Source organism: Gossypium raimondii, chromosome 13 (assembly GCF_025698545.1).
Source record: "Gossypium raimondii isolate GPD5lz chromosome 13, ASM2569854v1, whole genome shotgun sequence".
Classification (NCBI taxonomy): domain Eukaryota; kingdom Viridiplantae; phylum Streptophyta; class Magnoliopsida; order Malvales; family Malvaceae; genus Gossypium; species Gossypium raimondii.
Window position 1 is genome coordinate 48,251,813 of NC_068577.1, and position 22,804 is coordinate 48,274,616.

The following is a 22,804-nucleotide window of genomic DNA, read 5'->3' on the forward strand; positions in this document are numbered from 1 at the left end:
TGGCTTGTTGTATCATTCATAATCATATAATGGGAGTTGATCCTAGTGATTTACTTTATCAAGGATTATACGAGGAGCTTGAGTCTGATTTGATAATACCAACTCTTAGGAGCGAGAAGAAAGAGAAGAAACAAGAGAAAGGTCTGCTAAGAGAGACGAAATTACACAAACTATGTGTACTAATTATATGGTTAGAAATATTAGGTAGGTTTAAGGCTTAGGGTTATTGTTTCTATGTTTTGTATGTTTTAGTATTAAAATTGTTTTTTTTTTGTTAATGTTGGTTGGATAATGATATTAGATATTGAATTTATTATGTTTTAAGCTTGTTGGATATTGAATTTATTATGTTTTAAGCTTGTTGGATATTGAAATGATTGACAATGACAATTATTAATGTAGAATGGGTACGGGAAACAAAGAAGGGACCTCTAAGCAATTCAGGTGGACAAACCGATGGAACATCTTTTTCTTGAAATTCTAGCAGAGGAGGCCAAGAGAGGAAATAAGCCTTCTATTTTTGAAATTCTAGTAGAGGAGGCCAAGAGAGGAGATAAGCCTTCTAATACTTTCAAAGCAGTTTCTATTAATTGAGTTGCGAAGCTATTTCTAAAAGATGTCAAGTCTAATGCGATGCAAAGCATGTGGAAAATCATTTGAGGACTGTAAAAAACCAGTGGCAGATTATATGCACAATTCGAGGTGAAAATGGTTTTGGATGGGATGATAACATGAAAATGATCACATGTGATAGAGCGACATATGATACAGCAATGATGATAATATATGTATATATGTTAAGTATATTTCAATTGTTTTTTACTTGTTATTCTAATTGTGTATAATATCCAACAGGCACACAAGAAGTATGAACCATTTTTGAATAAAAGCATTGATCATTATGATGAAATGGCTTTGGTTGTTGGCAAAGATATGGCAACAGGGAGTTTTGCCAGAATATTTGCTGACATAGATTTGGATGATGGTAACCAAGATTCAGTGCCCATAGACTGCGACAATGAAGAGACTGAAGAGGTAAGAACAAAAGTATCTTCATCTTGCACATCCAAACGTAAAAGAAAAAATGTTCAAGAAAGTGTCGTTGATGAACAAATTAAATTTGTGGGTGAACAACTTGGCAAAATTACTAATGCTTTGGAACAATTAATTGCGGATAAGACACCACATATTTACGAAGAAGTGATGTCGATGGAGGAAGAAGGGTTTGATGATGACTCACTGTGTTCTGTGTTTGATTATCTAGTGAGTCATGAATCCGAGGCCAAAGCTTTTTTAGTTAAAAGTAAGAAGTATAAAAAAATTTTGGCTTCAAAATTTTTTTCAAGGATGAAGATATTGATACTTTTAATGTGGTGTAATATTAGTTATATACTTGGACAATGTTGTTATTATGTGGTGTACTACTAATTATGCATTTGGATAATATTATTAATTTCTAGTATTAATTGTGGTTTGGAAGCTAATTTATAATTATTCAATCACTATTTTTTATTTTTTATAACACAATTACAAATAATTTATTTGACTTTGGTTGTTTTCAATTTAGGATAGTTAATATTCTAACTTAATAATAGAGTATTATTATATATTTAAAACAAGACTAGAAAAATAAATCATTTTTAAAAAAATAAATTATTTTTCATAAATTATTTTTCAGAAAATATTTTAGTTACAAACAAACTGAGCCTACTTTAATTGAATATATAACTAAAAATTTAAATTAAATTAAATTAACAAAATAAAACTTAATCTGAAACTCTTTTTCGGTCGACTCAATCGCTACAAGAAATTTCCTTCGTTATCTCTTCCGGAGAGTTCCTCTCTCTCTCTCTCTCTCTCTCTATTTGTCTCAACAAATTTGATCTGAAAGAAACAAAAAAGAAAACTATTTCCTTTCCATGAAATACATACAGATCTTCTCTCTACCAAACATTTTTTCTTTGCTAAGGGTTCTTGCTTTTCAAACCATTTTTTCGCCATTTTTCTTGTAATTCTTTTTCTTGTTAGAGTTCAGATTTTAGATTTTTTAAAAAAGAAACGATTAGATTGTGAGGTTCAGTTAATTATTAGGGTTTTCTGTTTTGGGTTTCCCTGTCGCGTGGTAATTTTGAAGTGCATATAAAATGGATGCTTCTGAGGATCTTAAGCAATTCGGCGATACTGATAAAGGTTGATATTCGATTCATTTTGCTTTAGTTTACTTGGTTTATGCATTTTGGGGATAAAATTAGCTTTGTTTTTTTTCTCTTTTGGTTGGCTTTAAGCTTAGAGTAAAATTTGAAACCTTTATGGTGGAGGAGTTACCGTTCTTCTGAGATCAAATGTATAACAGGTTAGAAGGAAATGAAATTAGATCCTTAAATATTGTGTTTTCAATGCTAAGGGCAGGCTTTTGTTGCTAAAACAATTGTGGTAACACTGTTTGATTCAGTTAGAAGTCAAATGTCGTTTCCATATGTGAACAATTTCTGGTTTTTAAGTAGCGACTTTGTTTCATGTTGGCCTGGACATTTTCCAGATTAGTAATTATAAGTTTGAATTTGGCTACTAAATCACGCCAGTTAATGATTTCAGTGTGCTGGTGTTTCAGACTTTCAGTTGAATTGACTTTGGTTTCGAATATTTTTAGTGATGGAAATAAGCACGATTTATTTGAATTATGATTGAATTGGAGAAGCTGCTTTTTGTACATTTTGAGAAATATCAGGCCCTTGGATACACAAAGGGTGTTAACTTGCGCCCATCTCAATTACCCCATTCCTGCCCATTGAATTGGAGAAAGATCTTTTTTTTAATGATTCTGTGTTGCTACTGATTTTTAGTGAAATGATATTTTTCTTATGATGTGTTTTCTTCTTTATGAAGAGCTCATTTCAGTAAAGTTAACCTTTCTATTATGCAGGAGGTGCAGTATTTGATGCATCACAATATGCATTTTTTGGAAACGATGTTCTCGAGGAAGTTGAATTGGGGGGGCTAGATGATGAGGATGAGGATTTACCTGCAGCTGGACTTGATGAAGAGGAGTTTTTGTTTGATCAAGAGGAGGTTAATATTCTTGTTTCTTTCAGTTTTATTTTTCCTGTTTCGATTGTTCTTGCAAGTTTCTGCAGCATAGCACAACCAGTGACTATTCGATCGGAAAATAAATGTCTCCCTTCCAGGCGTCATGCTAAAAAATAGCCTTTTGGATTATTGTTGGATTTTTTCTCCATGTTCTTTAACAGATAGATTCCACTGCATTCAATTAGTGGTTGGCATGCGAGTTTTATTTGTGGAATAAAGCTCTGTGGGAGTTCATATTATATATTGTTCTATTTGTCTGTGCAAAACATTGTGAACCTTGTTCTCTGTATTTATAAGTTGACAATGTAGCCATCTTGGTTGGCTGCTTTCCAAAGTCAATTTATTTGATTCGTTCTCTTTGGTCTTCACAATGAGAGGTAGCTCTTTTGTACTTTTTTAATAAAATCATATTATACATGCTCTTTTGCAGTGGTCTAGTGGTTTAGTATCTTGTTAATAAAACCATATTGTATATTTGAATAGTTTGGAGATTGTGTTAACTTTATTTGGTGCATCTTGAAGTAATGTTTGTTGTTTCTTATATGCTTCCTGCAGCAAATATGGTGAGAAGGTAGTATATGGAGTTTATATTTTCAAGTATTTTTCACACAATTGATTTATCTGTTCCCTTCATTGAGGGGAAAACAGTGGAATGAATTGACTTACACCTCACTTCTTCCTCAAACACCTTTTGTACCACTTATTTTCATAAAATGATAAGGATCTTTTCAGATTACAACTTCCAGAGGTCTATGTCACCTTCTTGACAATCAGGTTTTTAGGAATCCTTTTACCCATCATGCTGAAGTTTGAGACGAAATCTTGTTCCTGGTTGCTGCTAGATGCATGATACTGCCTCATTTCCTCTGTGGTGGTTCTTCGCTCTCCCCCTTCTTAGTATTTTTGGTTGTTGAGTCTTGGAGGCAGTTGTATTCAGTAATGGCTGGCTTGCTTTGAGGCATTGCTTCTGTAAATCTTTTTAGAAAATGAATCTGTATCTATTATTAGCACAAATTTGATTAGTTCATGCCAATGGATTTTTAAAGTTAAATTAGTAATTGGTGTTAGAAATTCACTCTTATGCCTGGAAGGAGATCTGGCTTACAGATCAACTACTGGAGTTAATTGTGGAAATTTGTTTGATTTGGTTTCTTATAAAATTGTTACCCTGTGCTATTTATGTTGGAGTAGCTGAAATCTGAGGTTGCATTTGTCATTAACAAATAGAAATCCAAAAAGAGAGGAAATTGATATCATCCCCTCCACTTTTTCCTTGGAATTGCGTACTTCAAATGTTCACTAATATGGTTAAAAATTCATGTTTTAATCAAGAATTTTCATCACTCTTAGGTGTTTCTTTTGGCACATCTAACTAATAAACCTGCCAAGGTTATTCATTATATAGCTGATTTTATTAGACTGGTCATGTGCTAGATGCTTCATCTAATTACTCTCCATATTTGCAGGGTGGAGTTTTGAGGGCCTTATCAGACATAGATGATCTTGAAAGTACATTTTCAAAGGTTAGCCCACTACATGATTACTGTATTTTGCAACTAGTACGATTGTTAAAGATCTTTTCCCTTTCTAAGGATTAGCTACTAATATAATCTGTTAACGAATTTCTTCTTCTTTTTTTTTTTTTCATATTGTCATGGGGCTTAGAACAATTTGATCCTTGCCATTATTCTAACAGTGGATCTGTTGAGCCTTCTATCCTTTAGAGGTTGGTGAAAATGCCCTGGGACCTTGTTGACTCTTTAGCTTTAGAACCTATTCGCATATGTGAATTAGAGGGAATGAAATCTAAGTGTCTGACCAAATCACCCCCTAGCTTTTGAGTGCATGTCTGTCTGGTTTCTGAAGATACACTAGAAATGTTTTACCGTCTCCTTCTCTAACTCTTTGGACAGTGTTCTAAGATGATTGATCCTCCAAACTTTTATTGTAACTCTGCCACAACGGCACTAGTATTAATCTACTTTTAGAATGAACCTTAATTTTTGCTTGATATTGGCTTAGTTTTTGTATAATTAATTAGGAAAGATAATTTCCTTTTAAATCATGTCTCCTTGTTCGCTGGTGCCAAGATCAAAATTTTGGACTATAAAAAACCATAAAGGACAAAGTTCTTATCTTTTTCTTTAATATTTCTTAAAATGACAATTCACCAGTGGCATTTACGGAGATGCATGTTTTTTGGTGGTTAGTTCTGGCTGGGCATTGGTGGTGGAGTCTTTGCTGATGGCAGCTTGTGATTTTGTTGCAGTTGAACACAGCTGTTAGTAGACCAAGAGGCTCAGGGATAATTGGTGATAGGGGATCCCGAGAAAGTGAGTTTATTTATCTCATTACTTTCTTCTAGTAGTCAGTGATGATTGATATTTTTTGAGGTCCAATCTTTTTTGGATTTATTTATTGTAGAAGCTTTTCATGTGTTTTATTTAGCATCAGTGCTGATTGTTGAACTTTGACATAAGCATCCCCCTGCCTGTTTGAAGTGTGGAGTGTAGCTGTTTGATTCCTATGCTTTAATGGAAAATTATGTTCAAGTTCAGGAAAACTATCAAGTGATATAATAAGAAAATAAGATATCCCTGGATCAAGGGGAATATATATCAACAATTAGATTGAGTTAACCATTGTCATAGAGTTTTGGGTTGTTAATCATTTAACAGCTAGAAAAAAAAAATTGATAGAGCACGGGTTATTTGTATCAGGATTATGATTTGAGTTATTTGGTGGAAGCTCATTACTTGTAATATTTGATAAGACTCCAATATGTTTAAGAGTATAAACGCATAGGTGCAGTGGGCATGCCTTCACTGTGACACAGTCAAGCAGAGACATGCAAGAAGTGCATTACACTTGCTTTGTTTCCCCCCTGCCATCCTTTTTTTTTCCTGCTTCATATGATAATTAAATCATTAAATTTTGCATAAATTTAACCTTAAGCATCTCAGTTGTGAAATTCATTGATATGTTTGAAATTCTGAATACCCTTTGTGCCATGATATGAAGTTCTTGTTCACCATATTTATGAGACGGAATAATTGGTCACTGATTGAAGGAAGACATTTTGTTCTTTGATAGCATAAGCTTGTTACGTGATTTGTGGAAATCCATTTCTGATGATTCTAACCTCCATTAAAATTCATTTTGATGATGCTAACCTCTGTCAAGCTGTGGAAATTCCATTTGCCACTGTCTTGGAATTCATTATATGCAGCTCTAAGCTAGACATTTGAAGGAATCAGATCCTGGTAGATAAAAAAAAGAGTTTAAATATAGCATTGACAGCACTCTCTTAGTTCATGGCATCTATGGTACTAATTGGTTAAAATGTTGGATTGTATTATTGTTGTTCACAGAGTTATTAATCAAACCTCTTATAATCTACATTTAATTGTCCATGTGGCATAGGACTCTCAAAATCTTCTACACTTTTCCCCTGCCCTTTAGCTAACACTTCTCTATCTCTCGTTTAGTCTCATTTTAAGTAGTATGATCGGATTGAGTTAGTGAGGTGTCAAATCTGCAAGTTGCAAATTGGTACTCCTTCCATCTTCAGAGTGAAGTGAGGCATTGATTCCCACAAACAGACAATATACATGTATATTATGATTTTTATGTATATCTAATAAGCTTAAAATATATAAAACTAAAGAGTTTGATCCATTCCATTGCCAAATGTGTTCCATAATGATGCATTATCATAATTAATAGTCATCATCTGACCCTAGGGCAATGTTTCCTTTGCGACCATTTATGACAAAAAGTGTCATGATCTGTATTACCATTATTTCTCTTGTTGGAATCAATATCTTAAGCACAAGGACCCTACATCATCAAAGTGAGTTCAACAACTATACAGGCAAACATACTGACATATGTGACATTATTCTGACCACGTTGTTCCCCTTTAAGGTTCATCTGTTGCTGAGTGGGCACAAGGGGAGGAATTTCCTTACTGGCTCGACCAGCAAGCTCTTGAAACTGAAGGTATTCCTGAACGCTGGTCATCACAACCATCAACCAATTTGGACCCGAAGCATCTCCTCAGAACATCCTCATACCCTGAGCCACATCAGCAGCAACCACAACAACGCCACCATCTACATTTCTCTAGCGAACCTATTCTGGTTCCAAAATCTTCCTACACTTCATACCCTCCCCCTTGTGGCAGGTCTCCTCAAGCTTCACCAAATCAGCATCCTGGTCATCTGAATATTCCATATATGGTTGGTGGATCACAGATGACATCTTCTCCAGATCTCTCTTCCTTCTCTAATTCTCAGCCTCAAATGCCAGGTTTGCATCCTGGGTCACATTATGGTGGGAATATGAATCATTTGGTTCCTGGTCTGTCTGTCAATAGTCGTGCATCGGATCAATGGGGGAGCCAGCCCAAATTATATGGTGGAGATGGTTCAAGTGTTTTGAACAATATGTTGCAGCAACAGTTATCTCATCAAAACGGTTTGATTCCGCCTCAATTAATGCCCCAGCTACAGGTGCACCAGCAGAGACTGCAACATCCTGTTCAGCCATCAGTTAACCGTTTGCCAGGGATTCAGTCACAGCTGTTTAATCCCCATCTTTCTCTATCCTCACCTCCAATGAACCAGTTTGAAGCTGTACTTGGTATTGGTGATCTGAGAGATCACAGACCTAAATCAGCTCATAAAGGAAGGCAAAATCCACGACTTTCTCAGCAGGGTTTTGATATTGGATGGCCTCAATTTAGATCCAAATACATGTCACCTGATGAGATTGAGGGCATTCTTAGAATGCAGCTTGCTGCAACTCACAGTAATGACCCATATGTGGATGATTATTATCACCAGGCTTGTCTAGCAAGAAAATCTGCAGGGGCAAAGTTGAGACATCATTTCTGCCCAACTCATCTTAGGGATCTTCCCCCCCGAGCACGTGCAAATGCTGAGCCACATGCTTTTCTCCAGGTTGATGCTCTTGGGAGGGTTCCTTTCTCTTCAATTCGGAGGCCTCGTCCTCTTCTGGAAGTCGACCCTCCAAATTCATCTGCTGCCAACAACAATGATCAGAAAGCTTCTGATATGCCCCTGGAACAAGAACCAATGCTTGCTGCTAGAGTTACAATTGAGGATGGTCTATGCCTTCTTCTTGATGTAGATGATATTGATCGGTTTTTACAGTTTAATCAGTTACAGGATAGTGGAGCACAGCTGAGACAAAGACGGCAGGTTTTGTTAGAAGGGCTGGCTGCATCACTTCAATTGGTTGACCCTCTTGGCAAGAATGGCCACACAGATGAGCTTGCTCAAAAGGACGATCTTGTCTTTTTACGAATAGTGTCCCTTCCCAAAGGCCGGAAGCTGCTTGCAAGGTACCTTCAGCTTCTTTTTCCAGATGGTGAGCTTATGCGGATTGTCTGCATGGCCATTTTTCGTCATTTAAGGTTCTTGTTTGGAGGCCTTCCGTCTGATCCAGGAGCAGCTGAAACTACTAGTAACCTTGCAAGGGTTGTTTCCTCTTGTGTTCATCACATGGATCTTCGTGTGCTTAGTTTCTGTCTTGCAGCTGTGGTTTGTTCCTCAGAGCAGCCTCCTCTTCGTCCTCTTGGAAGTCCCACTGGAGATGGGGCATCTTTTATTTTGAAATGTGTTCTTGATAGGGCAACAAAACTGGTGACTGATTTTAAAGCTGGTGGGGATTACAATATAAGCAATCAGTCCCTTTGGAAGGCCTCATTTGATGAGTTCTTTAACCTTCTTACCAAGTATTGTGTAAATAAATATGATACGGTAATGCAGTCCTTGCGTATGCAGGACAAACCAAATATGGTAATTGATGAAGCAGATGCTACCAAAGCAATTAAACGAGAAATGCCAGTTGATCTGTTACATGCGTGTCTACCCCACATTAATGAGCAGCAGAAAAAGCTGATATGGGATCTCTCTCAGCGATCCATGCTTGTAGGACAGTCATGATAAAGAAATGATAGTGGGAGAAGCTTAAATTCATTCATGTTTAGACAGCCACATTGAAGTGATGCCATGTGTTGAAAGGAACACGCTTAGCTTATACCATTCATCCCAGTGGCTGATGGCCATGATGGAGCACCCAAGATGGGTTCATTTCAGGTGAAGCTCTAGATAAGGTCCTATTTTAGTTTTACTAGTTTAAGTATTTTAATCTTTAAAAATAACATGCTTCTGCTTTTTTAGCAAAATATTGAAGTGGGTCTGGCTATGTGTATTTATGATAGAACCTTGCAGAGATTTTCCTTTCCTGGGGTTCTTTTCCATAGATTGGAGCTTATGTTGAAGATCCATTGTGAAATATGTGTATGGAGATGTAGTTAGTGTGTAGGGGGTTAAGTGCAGAAGATATCCCGCATTCCGACTGTCATTTTTTTTTTTGTTTAAAGGAGGTGGGATGGATCGTCTCTTAGTCAGTTGGAAGTGTCTCTGCTCGATATAGCAGATACTGAATAAACAGTCAAATAATGCCAGCATCATGGGAGGGGTGTGATAGCTTCAATTAAAATGCTAAAATTAGCTTTAATATTGGTAATGTCATTGCGTTTGATTCCTTGTTTTTGTTTTACTTTTATGGAGGAAAGATTGTTCATATCCTTCTTTCTCCTTCACTTGTGGCGTGGGTGTAATGGTGGTATAAATTATTTGGAGCCTTTGAATTGCTAGGAACTGTTACTAGTTAACTTTCAAGTGTTAATGGATTTATGTATTTTTGTCACTGTGCAGACTTTTAATATACAACTGGTTTCTACCCACGTTACGCTTTGGGTTAATTATTTATTTTTCAATTAAATTATAGTGTAAAAATTTGAAAGTTACAATCAACACTGTTCATGCATTTGAAATTTAATTTTCATATTTTTCTTTTTAAATTTAAGTTCATGAATTATTTTATGTTGGTGTGACATTTTGGAAATAAAATAAAATAAAATTGATATCTGTATAATAAAAGGATCTGTTAACAATTCTTAAAATTTACATTATTATTTTAATTAAAATAAAATATTTAAATGATATTATAAAATTGAGATACCAATTAAGGTATAGCTTAAATCTCAAATTTGAACGAAATATAGAGATAATTTAAATTTAGTCATTCTTATAATTTGAAAAATCGAGAGGCTCATCATCTAATGTTGGGATGAAAAAAATGGACGATAGATTACTGATGCTAAGACAGTTGTTTGTATGGCAAAAACAAAAGATAAATAACCAGAACCAATGGTTAAAGAATACCTAATGAGTATACATTTAATGTTTCTTTACCACACGATGTCATCTAAATAAGAAAGTATACATATGGATGATATAATTCTTTAGAGACAAATACAGATCAACCCTTAACCAAAAACTATGCCGAGCTAATCACCAAACGGGTCACTTTGGACGCTACTACAAGAATCACATCCTTAATACTACACATTCACTTCCATCATATCAAAGGTATATCAATTACAACAAAAGCTACTTGCCAAATTCAGAGTTGAACCGTCCTGTTCCATTAGGAACCGGACTGGACAAACCAGGTTGCTGGGGCTTATGCGGTTTTATAGATCGGCAAAATAGTGTTTGTAAATCCTACATGCAAAGAGAGCCGGTATCTGCTGCCGCATCAGATGATTCTGGCAGTATGAGAAACGGTTTGAAGACTTCTTACCCTAATAACAACGGATTCAGTAATCGCCTTCATCTATTATGGATGAGGTGGTATCATCCGGAAAAACCACCACTCCCCTGAGAAAGCCTGACAGAAGCATCACGAACCAGTTCAATTAACAGTTCATCAAGTTGTTCAAGAACACCGGAGTCTCGCAGTTTATGATAAATAGGGGCCATATAATCTGCCGCTACCTCTGCTAACTTCCACAGAGAGAAACCAGCTGCAAGTTTCATAACTTCAAGAGCTAATTGTCTATCAGAATCCAAGCAAGATATAATGGTTGTGAAGCAAGCTTCTTGAACATCTTCCAAAATCCAAAACTCAGCCAGCCAGTACACTTCTACATAAGGTTTCAACTCGTATAGCCTTTCCTTGGTGTCCATGTTGTCCCACAAACATCCAAAGGGAGGATCTGGCAGCTTGCGACTATAAATCAATCGAACTAACTTGATTAATGCTTCCCAACTCACAGGAACCTTGATGCTTTGCGAATGGCTGCAACCAAATTGAACCTTTGCAGTGAGTATAAACCAGAGACAGTAATGAAAATACGAAGTAGCAAAACAAGGCACATAAATCATCTCCTGTTTTGAAAAAGAAATTCAACACAGTATAAGAATCAAGAAACATCAAAATCAATACACTACCATGCAAAGCAATCAAGGAATGAGCGATTGGAACATCCAAAGTTACAGAGCGATTCCACTTATAAACAGGACAACATTGTTAAAGTGGTCAAAGAATCACCTACATTATTCGACAGCAAGATTCCTAAATTCCCTACACCTGAAATTCTTCTAAACTGGGACAACCTGGAAACAGGAATTGCCAAGCTAAATGTTGATGGAAGCTGGAATCAAAGAGAATGAAAGGCATGAACAGGCAGTCTATTCAGAGGAGAATGGGAAAATTGGACGATTGGATATTTGTTTCTTAGGTGATTTTCCACTCGACTTGGCAGAACTTTGGGCAATCTATCATGCAACTAAAGTTGCAAAGAATATGGGATTTGAAAAAGTGGACATTTCAATCTGACTTGTTAAGTTCAATTTAGCCAAGTAAAATAATCAACGGGATTTGCAAAGAATAAATGGGACAACATTTGGTTGAATATCAATCCATTTGTCAAATAATTAAAGAGGCTAACATATATTCAAACTAGTCCAAGTAAAATAATTAACTATTTAGCCACAGGAATGGAATAGTCAAACAATAACATAAAAGACAATAAAATATTAATGGGCCAATATAGAATAGAGAGATTTACCTATTTTTAGTCAACCCTTAAACCAAAAATGTCATAATATTTCTAGGTTTTCAACCTGTCTAATATTTGCTGCCAGCAACAATTAAGGCTACCATGCTAATGGACAATTCTTATATAAAGAAACACCTAAAATCACTTATCATGACAATGTATGCAAAAAAAAAAAAAAAGATTTTCAACATACAAAAAAGAAAAGTGAAGTGGTTTCTGCGAACCTTTCCTGCATTCCTGATAGAAACAAGGCTTGTAGATATTTACACCTTGACTGCAGGATGAATTTGTGAGCATGCATGTGCGGCACCAATAGAGAGCAAAAACTGCATGCCCAGGGCATTTTTTCTGTCTCTTCAGCTTCCAAGATTATATCCCTGAAACAAGAATATAACAACTTTGATTCACATTACAGAAACATAAATGATCAGTAGACTGCAAATTAACAGTTCATTAGCATATCCTTTTGCTCGTGTACTTTCAAAATGTTATTTGCAATGGAGCCACTACACCAGATGCAAAAATTGAGATCATAATGGCAGAAAATTATACTGACATAATGCAATAAGGGCATCACTAAGCAAAGAGAGAGACAGAGAAAGACACACGCGAACTGGAACCCCAAAGGGCCAAGAGCATCAGTGAAATCAGAGCTTGGAATTGGAGTACCCCACTTAGGTATCTTTCTGCAAAGCATTAGAAATAGAGGTTGCATGTTACAAGACTTAGCTAGAGTTTTCAACTTCCTGGCAAGGTCTTCTCCAGCTTCAACATAACCAAAGTAAACATAGTCCAACAACTTTAGTAGTGCCTGCTGATCAACCCGAGCAGACAAACGAACTTCTTTTTGCAACATTGGGCAGCACTTCCTTGGAACATCTTTCACTAAAAAATTATCAGTTGTTTCTGCACTCTGAGGAAATTGCTCAGGAGGTAGCAATGATGGACACCGGACTGCAAGAATAATTTTGTGAACACTCACAGACTCGCCATTAGCAAAAAGGAGCTGCAGATCAGTATGCTCCTTGTCTTCAAGTGCTCTCCCAAAGCCTTTGTCATGTTTATTGGGAAAACCACAAACTCCAAAATAACTAAGAATATTAGCAGCCAACCATCTTGGTCCAGGAGCAGATATATTATCTAAGACTTCTTGTACTGTCTTTATTAAATTAGATTTGATATGACTATGATCTATATCAGAGGAATGCTGTACCAACTCGGCTAGTCCCCACAAACTGTAAAATAAAAGAGCATCTTTTCCTTCCCACTCTTCAGCAGTCATCCAGCAACATGTCCTCTCATAAAACACATTATGATAAAAATGAAGGGCAAAGCTTCTCCTGCTAGTACAAACTTCATTGCTCAAGCAACGTCTTATGGAAGTCACTAGTGTCCTTATTCCATCGCCTCTAGTAACATTTTTTTGATATTCTGGCAATCCAGAATAACAAATCAAACAAACCAGTTCAACAACAGTTTTAGGAATGTTTGCTGAGCCAAAGTTGTTTGCAGATGATCCATAATCTAGTAAATACAGCAAGCGTTTCAGACACTCATTTCCCTTTATCTCTAGAACACCAGAAAGGATGAGCCTTACTTTTGATGCAATATATGTGCTGCTAGAATGCATCATAACTAAAACTGCTCTTGATGATGATTCACTTCTAGAGGTATCATCATTTTCAGAAATTTGGCATCCTTTGCAAATTGCTTCTACAAAAGACAAGCTATCAAAAAATATCAGCATAGGCAAGGAGAATATCTGAGTAAACTAAAAAAAAACGAACACAACAGTTTAAAAAAGATTATAAATAAAAATGTATATCAATATAGAATAAAAACATGAAATGCACATAACTGGATAGGCAAAACAAGAGTTTTTGATGAAGAGGAATATCACCATGCACATGTGATAAGCATGTCAATATAGAGCTCATTTCGATCCGCGCTTGGTCTAAAATCTTTTCTACAGTGCACTGCAAGCCATCCAAAAATCTCCCAGATGTATGGCCTTAGTGCAATAAGAAAATTAGTATCAAGGCCTTGCTGAGCAATAGAGATTTGTGCCTGAGGAGTCAAAGGGTGCTCCGATGCTTGTTTGTCAAAATTTTCAAGAAGTAGATCAAGAAGAACTTTGTCAATCCCTTGCTCCCAAAAGTGATTGTGATGTTCTCCTGGCCATCGAGTAATGAGAGCCAACCGACAGGCCTCATCTAGCAAAGACACCAGATCATTTACACCCTTTCCAGAGCCCAACCTCCATACTCTCATTCCTCCTATAATGGCTTTAATTAGAGGCCCAGAACATAAGCTTGTCATTTTTATGCATCGTTGTTCATCTGCCTAAGTAATGAATGCAAAAAAATTAAACAAACAAAACACACACACACATTACACACATTTGTTGAGGATGTCCAAAAGAAAACAAATTATAAGCATTACCACCAAATGTTGGGCAAGTCTAAATCCCTCGATTCTGACTGCCAGAGGCTCTGAGACATCCATGCAAGAAACCATCATTGTTAGAATTGTTTCTCCATTTCCCAGAAGCTCCTTGGCTACTTTATTGCATAAAGCTGGAACAAAGAGGTGAGAAAATTGTTCAATCCAGATATTAAGGGATAAAACTAGCAAGTCAATAGATGTTTCATTACCTAAAGCAGAATATAATTTCAACACCGCAACTTTTGTAGATAGATGAGATTTAATGCGAGAATCTTCTAAAACTTTGATCAAAATAGTATCCTTCCACACAAAATAACGAGATGGAGGCCACCGCCACAATATTGTATACAATAGTGAAACCATCTCTTGAAAATTCTCAATTGGCTGGGTGCCACCAGGAAATTCCCGAATAATCCTAATAATTTGAATGAGAGTCTTTGCTTCTTTGACTATCTCCCAAACTTGTTTCTCCCTCTTAACACTTAGATTGGAGAGGACCATGTTCAAAGCAGTGGCACAGGAAGTAGCAACTTCTAAGTTGTTGGAACATAATAATGATGACAAAGGGTTGATGAGATCTGTCAAGTACAATTGCATCATTGAACTGTTACTGCTGACCAACTTCACCACCACATTTACTGCCATGCCTACTATGGCTTCACTTTTACAATGCAGAATCCACACCAATGCCTCAACAATATCAGCTAGAGAATCCTGGATGTCGAAGCAAAACATGAGAACTATTTAAAGGAGGACAAATGGTGTGTGATACTTACTAACAAAGTAGACTCATATTGACCGACTTCTGGGTAGAAGTACATATGTCCTACAATCAAACACTGCAGCATAATTGAACACAAATAACCCCTGAAATAACAGTCATCAACTATTCATACATCCAAAGTTCAGGGAAACAAGGAAAAGATCTAAAACAAAAAAAAAATTTGGGGGGGGGGGGATTTAAGGCAATATAGCCATCTACTTCAGATATGTAATAATTACCTATATATGAACAAGCCCAATCTCCACAAAAGTGTTTTTGTTTCATAACGAAGTAACGGATTTACTTGCTAGTTTTACTATTCTGCCTTTTGGTACTTCTTTCATCCACAAACTATGAACCAAGAAAGCAAATACTTTAAAGGCAAAGTCAAATTTGAATAAAAATTGAGAGCAAATGGCTAAACTTTTCCATTTCTAATTATTCAAAAAATTTTATGTTTTCATATCCTAATAACACAAAAATCACAACCAGGCACTAATTTGCAGCAACATAGTGATTATTCTCAATAATCTAAACAGCCCAGATATCAAAAGATATAAATAATCACATATAGAATTAAATCATAATCCCTTAAAAAGAAAAACCTTGAGAAGCCGATGGGTCGAAGCATGCCCCGAAGAAGAATCAAGAAAAGCAGCAAGGGAACGAACCACATGCTTTTGAATTTCTAAATCCGTACACTTCCATTTCCTTTCTTTATCATCACTCACTCTGCCCATCAACGACCCGATTTGATAAATTGATCAGAAACCCCTCAAAAAAATAATTTTATTAATAAATCATCGAAACCATTAAAAAGGGGGGGGGGGTAAAATTACCTGGTGGTACCAAGACTTAAAGCATGTTTGAGACGTTGATGAAGGGTATGTAAATGGTCAGTGCTGCTGCCTCCTCTACTGTTATCTGCAGCTCTCCGTTTTGATGATCCCATTAGTTTTGATGATTTCGATTTTCCCAAAAGAAATTTCTAGGAAAAGATTGGTTGGTAATAATAGTTCAATTTCTTCATTTCACAATTTTAATAATAAAAGGAAGAAGCCTATTAAAAGGGCGGTTTTAAGAGCTTCTAGAGAATTGCGGGAAGGGAAGGGGTTCAGGTTTTTTAATTCATTTATCGCTAATAAATTATTATTATTTATTTATAAATAATAATTTTAAAATTTTTAATCATTTTTTAATATCTAAATTGGTAAAGAAAAAATATGAATTCGTGTTTATTAAAAATATTTTTTAACATATATAAAGTTAAAATTATAAGCGCTTTAGAACCGTTGGATTCAGCTCTTCAAATCCGATTTGTAATCTCTACGCAAGCCCTTTGAACCAATTAGACTAAAGTTGCTCTAATGATGTTTTCTTTGTCCGCAAAACACAAATCCAAAATATTACCAATAACCAATTATATTTTTTATTTTAATTATAATCATTCTTCTTACGAATTTTGATTTCATTTTGTTAGGCAAATTTTTTATGAAAAATAAGGTGCACCCCATTCCAATTAAATTATCTTAATCTCGTTTTTTCCCTCTAATCTTTTATTTAATTGCACAGTTAATAATTAGCTATTGTTATCGACAACTTGTGAGTGTATAGGTAATACATATTACAATTTCACATATAGAATTCAAGTTTAAACTTTGAAAATGACATTCGTAAAGAAAATAATTTCTTTTAATGAATCGTAAATAGATATAAAGATATTGTTGTTGAGCTTCGATGCTGATCTAACTTAGGGTGGGTTTGGATGGGTGATTGGGTGCGGTGCGGTGCGTTTAGCCTACTTTTTGTCTCACGCCACAAGATGTTACTACAGATATTTAATCTCACATACATTGTTTAACCTCTCACCGGAGGTAAGATCACCATCCAAACTCACCCTTAGGCTTAGGGCTAGTTTGGATGGGCGGTGTTTCTCGTGAGGTTAAAACAATGATATGTGATATTAGAAACAATGGTGGAGTGTGTGTTTGGATTCAAACGTAGTCATGAAGCGGTGAGGTGAGAATAAAAACGACTATTAAGGACATCGATTAGAATTGATATATAATAGAAGTTTTTAAATTATTTTACTTTTTAAAATTATTAAAATATGTGAATTTACAAATTAATTTAATAAAATATTAAAATGTATCTTCCAATATTTTAATGAATTATGTAATTAATTTAAATCATTTATTAGATAAAATGATAATTATTTTTAATAATAAATTAAAATACTTTAACTTTCAAGGATAAACTTGTAAAATAATAAATAAAAATATGGGCATTTTTGTCTGCAATAAAACTTGACTGCCCACTGTGTTTAAGCTGGAGCTTTTACCTCCAATTGGAAATGAGGCTGGCAGTAAGGTTCAAACCTTCAACTGCACCTCATCATTTTTTCTCCAAACACCAACACAGTGCAGGGAAAAAGAATATTCCTTCAAAATTCCATCTCACCATGACTGATTCTGCATCCAAAGGAAGCCTTAGTTTGGATGGGCGGTGTGTTTACCTCCGGTGAGGTTAAAAATAGCAGTGGGGGAGAGATTAGTTACTGAAGCGGTGAGATTGGATACTATAGCGGTGAGATTAAAAACAATGGTGGAGTGTGTGTTTGGATTCAAACGCAGCTGTAGCGGTGAGGTGAGAATGAAAAATGACTATTAAGGACATCAGATTACTTTTTTTTATTTTTAAAATACACTACATATATTTTCGTATTGAAGCAAAATAAAGCCAAATGAATTAAATCCAAAAGACGCAGCTTCGATCTTATCCATTTCTCAAAATCCATCATCAAAATTAGGGTTTGTGTAAAGTCAAAAAAAATTGAAATCAAAATCATTTTGAAATCTTAGGGAATGCGGCCGAATTGTTGTCACGTTTCGTTTGCTTTTGTTTTTGAAGTTCTTGAATTTTCTCCAAGTTTTCCTTGGAGTGTCGATTTTACTCTACTCGTTATGGATGTTGGATCAATGGAATCATCACGTCCCCATTTCTCCTCCGCCGTCAGCTCCGTTGCTAGATTCTTCTCTCTCGGTTCTCTTCATTTCGAGACCGGAAGTTGGAGGAGCTTGAGCAGCTAAGGTTTTCGATGATTTAGCTGCTGTCAGCTAAGCTTTTCTTTTCTTGACTGCCATTTTTTGTATTTGTTATAGAATTGGTGAATGAAGGAGGGACAAAATTAGGAGAAGGTACTCTTTCTACTAAGGTGATATTGTGATGGGTATTTTTGTCTTCTAAAATTGCCTACTGCTCCAGCTCCAGCTGACTGGAGCTTTTAGCACCAGTGGAGATAAGGCTATCCAGTGCAGCATAAACATCTCACTATGCTGGAAGCCAACACATCCAAACAGCCAAGCAATTCACTGTGGTGCAGTGAGATTGAAATTCAAGGGAAAAAAATTTAACGCACTGTAGTGCGTTGACATCCAAAGGAAGCCTTAGATATGATCTAACTTAGATATGATTATTTAGCATGAATCTGTTGTGATTATACAAACAAGGTTTTCATTAAGTGATTGACTAGTTTTACAAGAATCTGTGGCAGATAATTGAATATGGATATCTCACCATTGGACACATAACATACCTGATATGATATGATATAATATAGCCGATCTTTTCTTCCTTTGTAATACAATTGAATATTCAGACTTCAGCATAGCTCTCTTCACAGCTGATCTGCCAGCTGAGGAAATTGTTGTAACACCCATGTTACAGCCCTGATGGCACCCTGTAATAAAAACGAATCCCCATTCATCATCATAAACAAGGAGATAATAACGATTCCATGTTGTCTATCGGTAATGGACAATTCACATGCACGTCTACATTTGATTTTGGTTTCCTTCTATTGGGGTATATGTGTCATGCTCCATTTTTTTTTTCAAGTTGGTTCATATGTTAGGAGGGTGATTTTCATACCAAAGCTGCCTTCCCAGGTTTGATTGCAGGTTCAACAACGTCTCGTCCATAGCTGTTCAAACGGAATTTGGACAGAATCTTTAGCCAAAATGTGTGAACACATTGAAGATATCAGTCAAAATGTGTTATATAACACAAAAATGATACAAGTTTGTACAAATAGTTTAAAGTTTATGGAATACAAATGGTTAAATATATCAAAAGTTGTAAATATAATTATGAGATGAGAAATTAAAAGGAGCAATGCTGAATATAATGCATACAAGAAATAATCAGTAATCACTTACAGTATTTGCCTTTTGCCATCCACCATTTGTAGCCGATAAAAGCTGCAACCTTTGCTAAAGGGAAAAGCCTTACCTTTCCATTCTGTTTATATCAAATAGACTATTTAATTAAAGGAAAGCAAAGTATTATTTAAAGAAAAAAATATATAAGAAATGGAAAAGATGGTAGAATTACCTAAATGCCATGTAACACCAACAGCAGATGAATCCTCGGCAGAGATGTCATCGATAACAAATTGGAGGTCCTTGCTTATTGAATCTATGAAACTTTTGAAGAACCCTAAAATTTCCTATACCCATCATTCTATTTGCTTTAATTTTTCACTTCACTCCCAAAAAATAAAATTAACACAACTCTATATACTTCAATGTGGCATTTATATAGTTAAACAGGTGCATGAATCATGATAATGGATTTTTTTAATTATTATACTCGATATATATATTTAAATATGAATATCAACATGAAAATATATAAGTTTTCCACCAAATTTTTAAAATAAATTAAGTAAATATACTTAATTTCAAACTCTCTAAAATAATTTACATTTTGGTACAAACTATATTAATAAGAAAAACATCCAATATTTAGCTATCAAACATTTACTTTGTAAAATTAATATGGCCTTAACTTAATTGAAGTATTAAGAATTTTGTTTTTTTTTTGTTTTAATTCAAGTTTGAATATGTATAAATATAATGTGTATCAATTCGAAAAATAACATTTACTTTGTAATTGAAAAAAAAGCATTACTTTGTAAATTTTAAGGGTTGTATTTAAAATGAAGTAAATTATTAAAATAATCATTTTTGTTTACTTCATGTTACATTTTATTCACTTATATTTAAAATGTTACATTTAAGTCACTTACGTTAACGTGTTATAACATTTTAGTCACTGAGCCGTTAATTGCCATTAGCAGTGTAATGGTAAGCTAATGTGGCACGTTAAATCATCATTTGAAACAAAAATTTTAGATTAAATTATACAATTGGTCTTCATATTTTTCGTTTTAAGTAATTTAATTGTTTTCTTTTATATAATTTTAACTTTTTTTTTTCATTCTCTTCTGCTTCTCCCTCTGTTTTCCCCTCTCATCTATCTCTTTTAGCGTAGTTTTGCTATGTTTTCCATTTGTTAAAACTTTTTTATGTTTATGAAAAAAGAAAAGGCGGAAGTTGAAACCAAAATAAAACTTACTTCACATATTCTCACCCTACAATTATTAACCCCCATCGTCCATCATCGTTTTAACGAACCAATTTGGACCTCGCAATGACCTAATCCACAAGTTTACCTCACTCGAAGACCTCGCCAATCTTAACTCATGGCAGTCCACCCTCAACAAAGTCTCCCTAACCTATTCCCTTAACCTCCTAACTAACCCCCACGACCATCTTATCTATCTTTCCTACAACATTCTCACCCTCTCAAAACTACATTGTTTCACGTATTCTTTAAACGAGCTCTACACTCTCCGTGATTAAAATGACCACCATATGAAACTTACACTTAACTTTACCCAAACCAGTTTGGTTCCATGCTTGGCTTCCAATCAAGCTTGCTTGAGAATATTTAAGAAGGCTTAGATAAATTTTATCGTTTGCTTAATTTTATTCGTCAAAAAATAAAAGAAAAGGAAAGGAATGATCTACATGTTGTCGGTTTACCGTTAGACGGTTAATGACAATTAACACTTAATGACTAAAATGTTACAACATAACAATGTAAGTGACCAAAACATAACATTTCAAATATAAATGACTAAAACGTAAACTGGAACAAATAAAAGTGACTATTTTGATAGTTTATCTTATTATTAAAGGAGCAAAACTGAAATATTGAACAGCTAAATAACTTTTATAAATATATATATCTTGAAAGAAAATAAGAAAAAATTTAAAATTTTGTGTTTTTATTTATAAGTGCAAACCAAAAAAAATTCATTAATTGTCCAACAATTACCATAATTTATTTATGCAAATAGATTTAGTTTAAGTAAAAAAGAAACTCACGTGACTTGCATGAGCAGAATGGATGGAAAATAAGAGTCATAGTAACAGTTTATTTACCTCGCGACCAACGAATGGACGAGGGAAGATAAGGTCCTCGTAGACGCATTTCTCGGCTATTAAGGGCTCCACCGACGCCAGATCACGGCGGTTGATTCCATCGTAGAACCTCCTAACAACCTCCTCCGCCGCACCCTCATCATGTGGTTGTGATGCAACGTCGAAGACCGCCGCCTGATTTTCCGATGATGAAGAGACCTTGATAAGGGTGCGTGATGTGAAGGATCCTTTCCCTGGGGCAGTTAGCGTTGTTGAGTACGGTAAAGCTTTGGTAAAGACGTTAGGGAGATCGGGGATTCGACAATGAACACTACAGAGGGGTGTTATTGTGGAGTTGAGCAACATCGTTGCTGATGCTACTCTGAGTCTCTGATATTCGCTTTATTTTTCTTTTCTGAGGGTTTTTTTTTCCTAAGGAGGTTTTTTCATTCATCTAAAATATTTTGTCATGATAGCATCAAAACGATGAAATCTTAGTAACATTTTATTTTAAATCTTAATATAATTATATTTTAATAGTATATAATATTTTCATAATCATTTAATATTAATATTATAGGTGGGTATTTTAAATTATTTTTATAAAATTTATATAAAATAAAAATAAAACAAAAATATCTCATAATAGTATTTATCACTTTTTAAAAAATGTTTATGGGTATAATTAAAATTTTAATACTTAACCAAAAATCATATGACTGTCACATAAAACTGTTAATTTTGAACGCCACACAAATTGGACAAATTAGAATTGGCCTACCACATAGTGAAAAGAAATATATTCATATCTATTAAGAATGATCTAAATAAAAGAATTTATTGGTAATTATTAAAAAGTGTTATTAGTTTTATTTAAAAGTAAAAGACAAATGTTCTTGTGGTTTTTATATTATACATTAAAGTCAATAATTAAATTAGCACTACGGGTCAATGAGATATTAACTTAATTTTACATTATTTTGAGAGTATATTTAATTTTTAAAAAAAATAAAACCATACACATAATATGATTAAAAATAAACCGTACTCTAATGTGTTGGGTTTCGATTTTTTCATTCGACCAAATAGCCAAATATCTTTTAAAATTTCAGAGTAAGTTCGAGGAGACGTGCCCTAATGTGCTGGGTTTCGATTTCTCGTTTGACCAAATAGCCAAATATCCTCTTAAATCTCAATCCATGTCATTCGAGGTTTTTTTTTTAGGATCGTACTTTAAATCTCTTTAAAGTTTTCAATCTTCGACATTAAGACATTAATTAATCAACTAGGTACCAATTT

The 22,804-nt window shown here is 34.8% G+C and overlaps 3 protein-coding genes across 5 annotated transcripts; 1 reads left to right on the forward strand and 2 right to left on the reverse strand.

The window, feature by feature from the left end:
- The first annotated feature begins 1,771 nt into the window (after positions 1–1,771).
- Positions 1,772–9,865, forward strand: LOC105782399 (protein PAT1 homolog). Its single transcript, XM_012607110.2, has 5 exons — positions 1,772–2,190; positions 2,924–3,069; positions 4,554–4,610; positions 5,357–5,420; positions 7,015–9,865. The coding sequence occupies exons 1-5, from the start codon at positions 2,145–2,147 to the stop codon at positions 9,057–9,059; spliced, it is 2,358 nt and encodes a 785-aa protein (XP_012462564.2). The 5' UTR covers positions 1,772–2,144; the 3' UTR covers positions 9,060–9,865.
- A 470-nt stretch (positions 9,866–10,335) lies between these two features.
- Positions 10,336–16,347, reverse strand: LOC105782777 (BTB/POZ domain-containing protein At1g04390). Of its 3 annotated transcripts, none has more exons than XM_012607753.2 (8): positions 16,076–16,344; positions 15,842–15,968; positions 14,683–15,187; positions 14,471–14,604; positions 13,929–14,371; positions 12,637–13,755; positions 12,253–12,405; positions 10,336–11,265 (listed from the first exon to the last, which is right to left on the reverse strand). In XM_012607753.2, exons 1-8 carry the CDS (start codon positions 16,186–16,188, stop codon positions 10,821–10,823), a joined length of 3,039 nt encoding a protein of 1,012 aa, XP_012463207.1. In that variant the 5' UTR covers positions 16,189–16,344; the 3' UTR covers positions 10,336–10,820. The 3 variants fall into 3 exon arrangements, 2 of the variants coding, with proteins under 2 accessions (XP_012463207.1, XP_052482165.1); XR_008192652.1 differs by having other exon boundaries at positions 11,117–11,265; positions 12,585–13,755; positions 16,076–16,347; XM_052626205.1 differs by lacking the exon at positions 15,842–15,968 and having other exon boundaries at positions 16,076–16,331.
- A 2,342-nt stretch (positions 16,348–18,689) lies between these two features.
- LOC105784210 (uncharacterized) lies at positions 18,690–21,997 on the reverse strand. Its single transcript, XM_012610012.2, has 5 exons — positions 21,527–21,997; positions 19,629–19,743; positions 19,454–19,535; positions 19,167–19,218; positions 18,690–18,975 (listed from the first exon to the last, which is right to left on the reverse strand). Exons 1-5 carry the CDS (start codon positions 21,869–21,871, stop codon positions 18,913–18,915), a joined length of 657 nt encoding a protein of 218 aa, XP_012465466.1. The 5' UTR covers positions 21,872–21,997; the 3' UTR covers positions 18,690–18,912.
- Positions 21,998–22,804: the final 807 nt, after the last annotated feature.

Coding starts and splice junctions, on each gene's coding strand:
- LOC105782399 (XM_012607110.2), top strand. CDS start 2,145: ATGGATGCTTCTGAGGATCTTAAGCAATTCGGCGATACTGATAAAG. Junction 2,191..2,923: donor ATTCGGCGATACTGATAAAG/GTTGATATTCGA, acceptor TCTATTATGCAG/GAGGTGCAGTATTTGATGCA. Junction 3,070..4,553: donor TTTTGTTTGATCAAGAGGAG/GTTAATATTCTT, acceptor CCATATTTGCAG/GGTGGAGTTTTGAGGGCCTT.
- LOC105782777 (XM_012607753.2), bottom strand. CDS start 16,188: ATGGGATCATCAAAACGGAGAGCTGCAGATAACAGTAGAGGAGGCAGC. Junction 13,756..13,928: donor ATGCTTATCACATGTGCATG/GTGATATTCCTC, acceptor ATTTTTTGATAG/CTTGTCTTTTGTAGAAGCAA. Junction 12,406..12,636: donor CCTTTGGGGTTCCAGTTCGC/GTGTGTCTTTCT, acceptor TTCTTGTTTCAG/GGATATAATCTTGGAAGCTG.
- LOC105784210 (XM_012610012.2), bottom strand. CDS start 21,871: ATGTTGCTCAACTCCACAATAACACCCCTCTGTAGTGTTCATTGTCGA. Junction 19,219..19,453: donor GATGGCAAAAGGCAAATACT/GTAAGTGATTAC, acceptor CCGTTTGAACAG/CTATGGACGAGACGTTGTTG. Junction 18,976..19,166: donor AACCTGGGAAGGCAGCTTTG/GTATGAAAATCA, acceptor TTTTTATTACAG/GGTGCCATCAGGGCTGTAAC.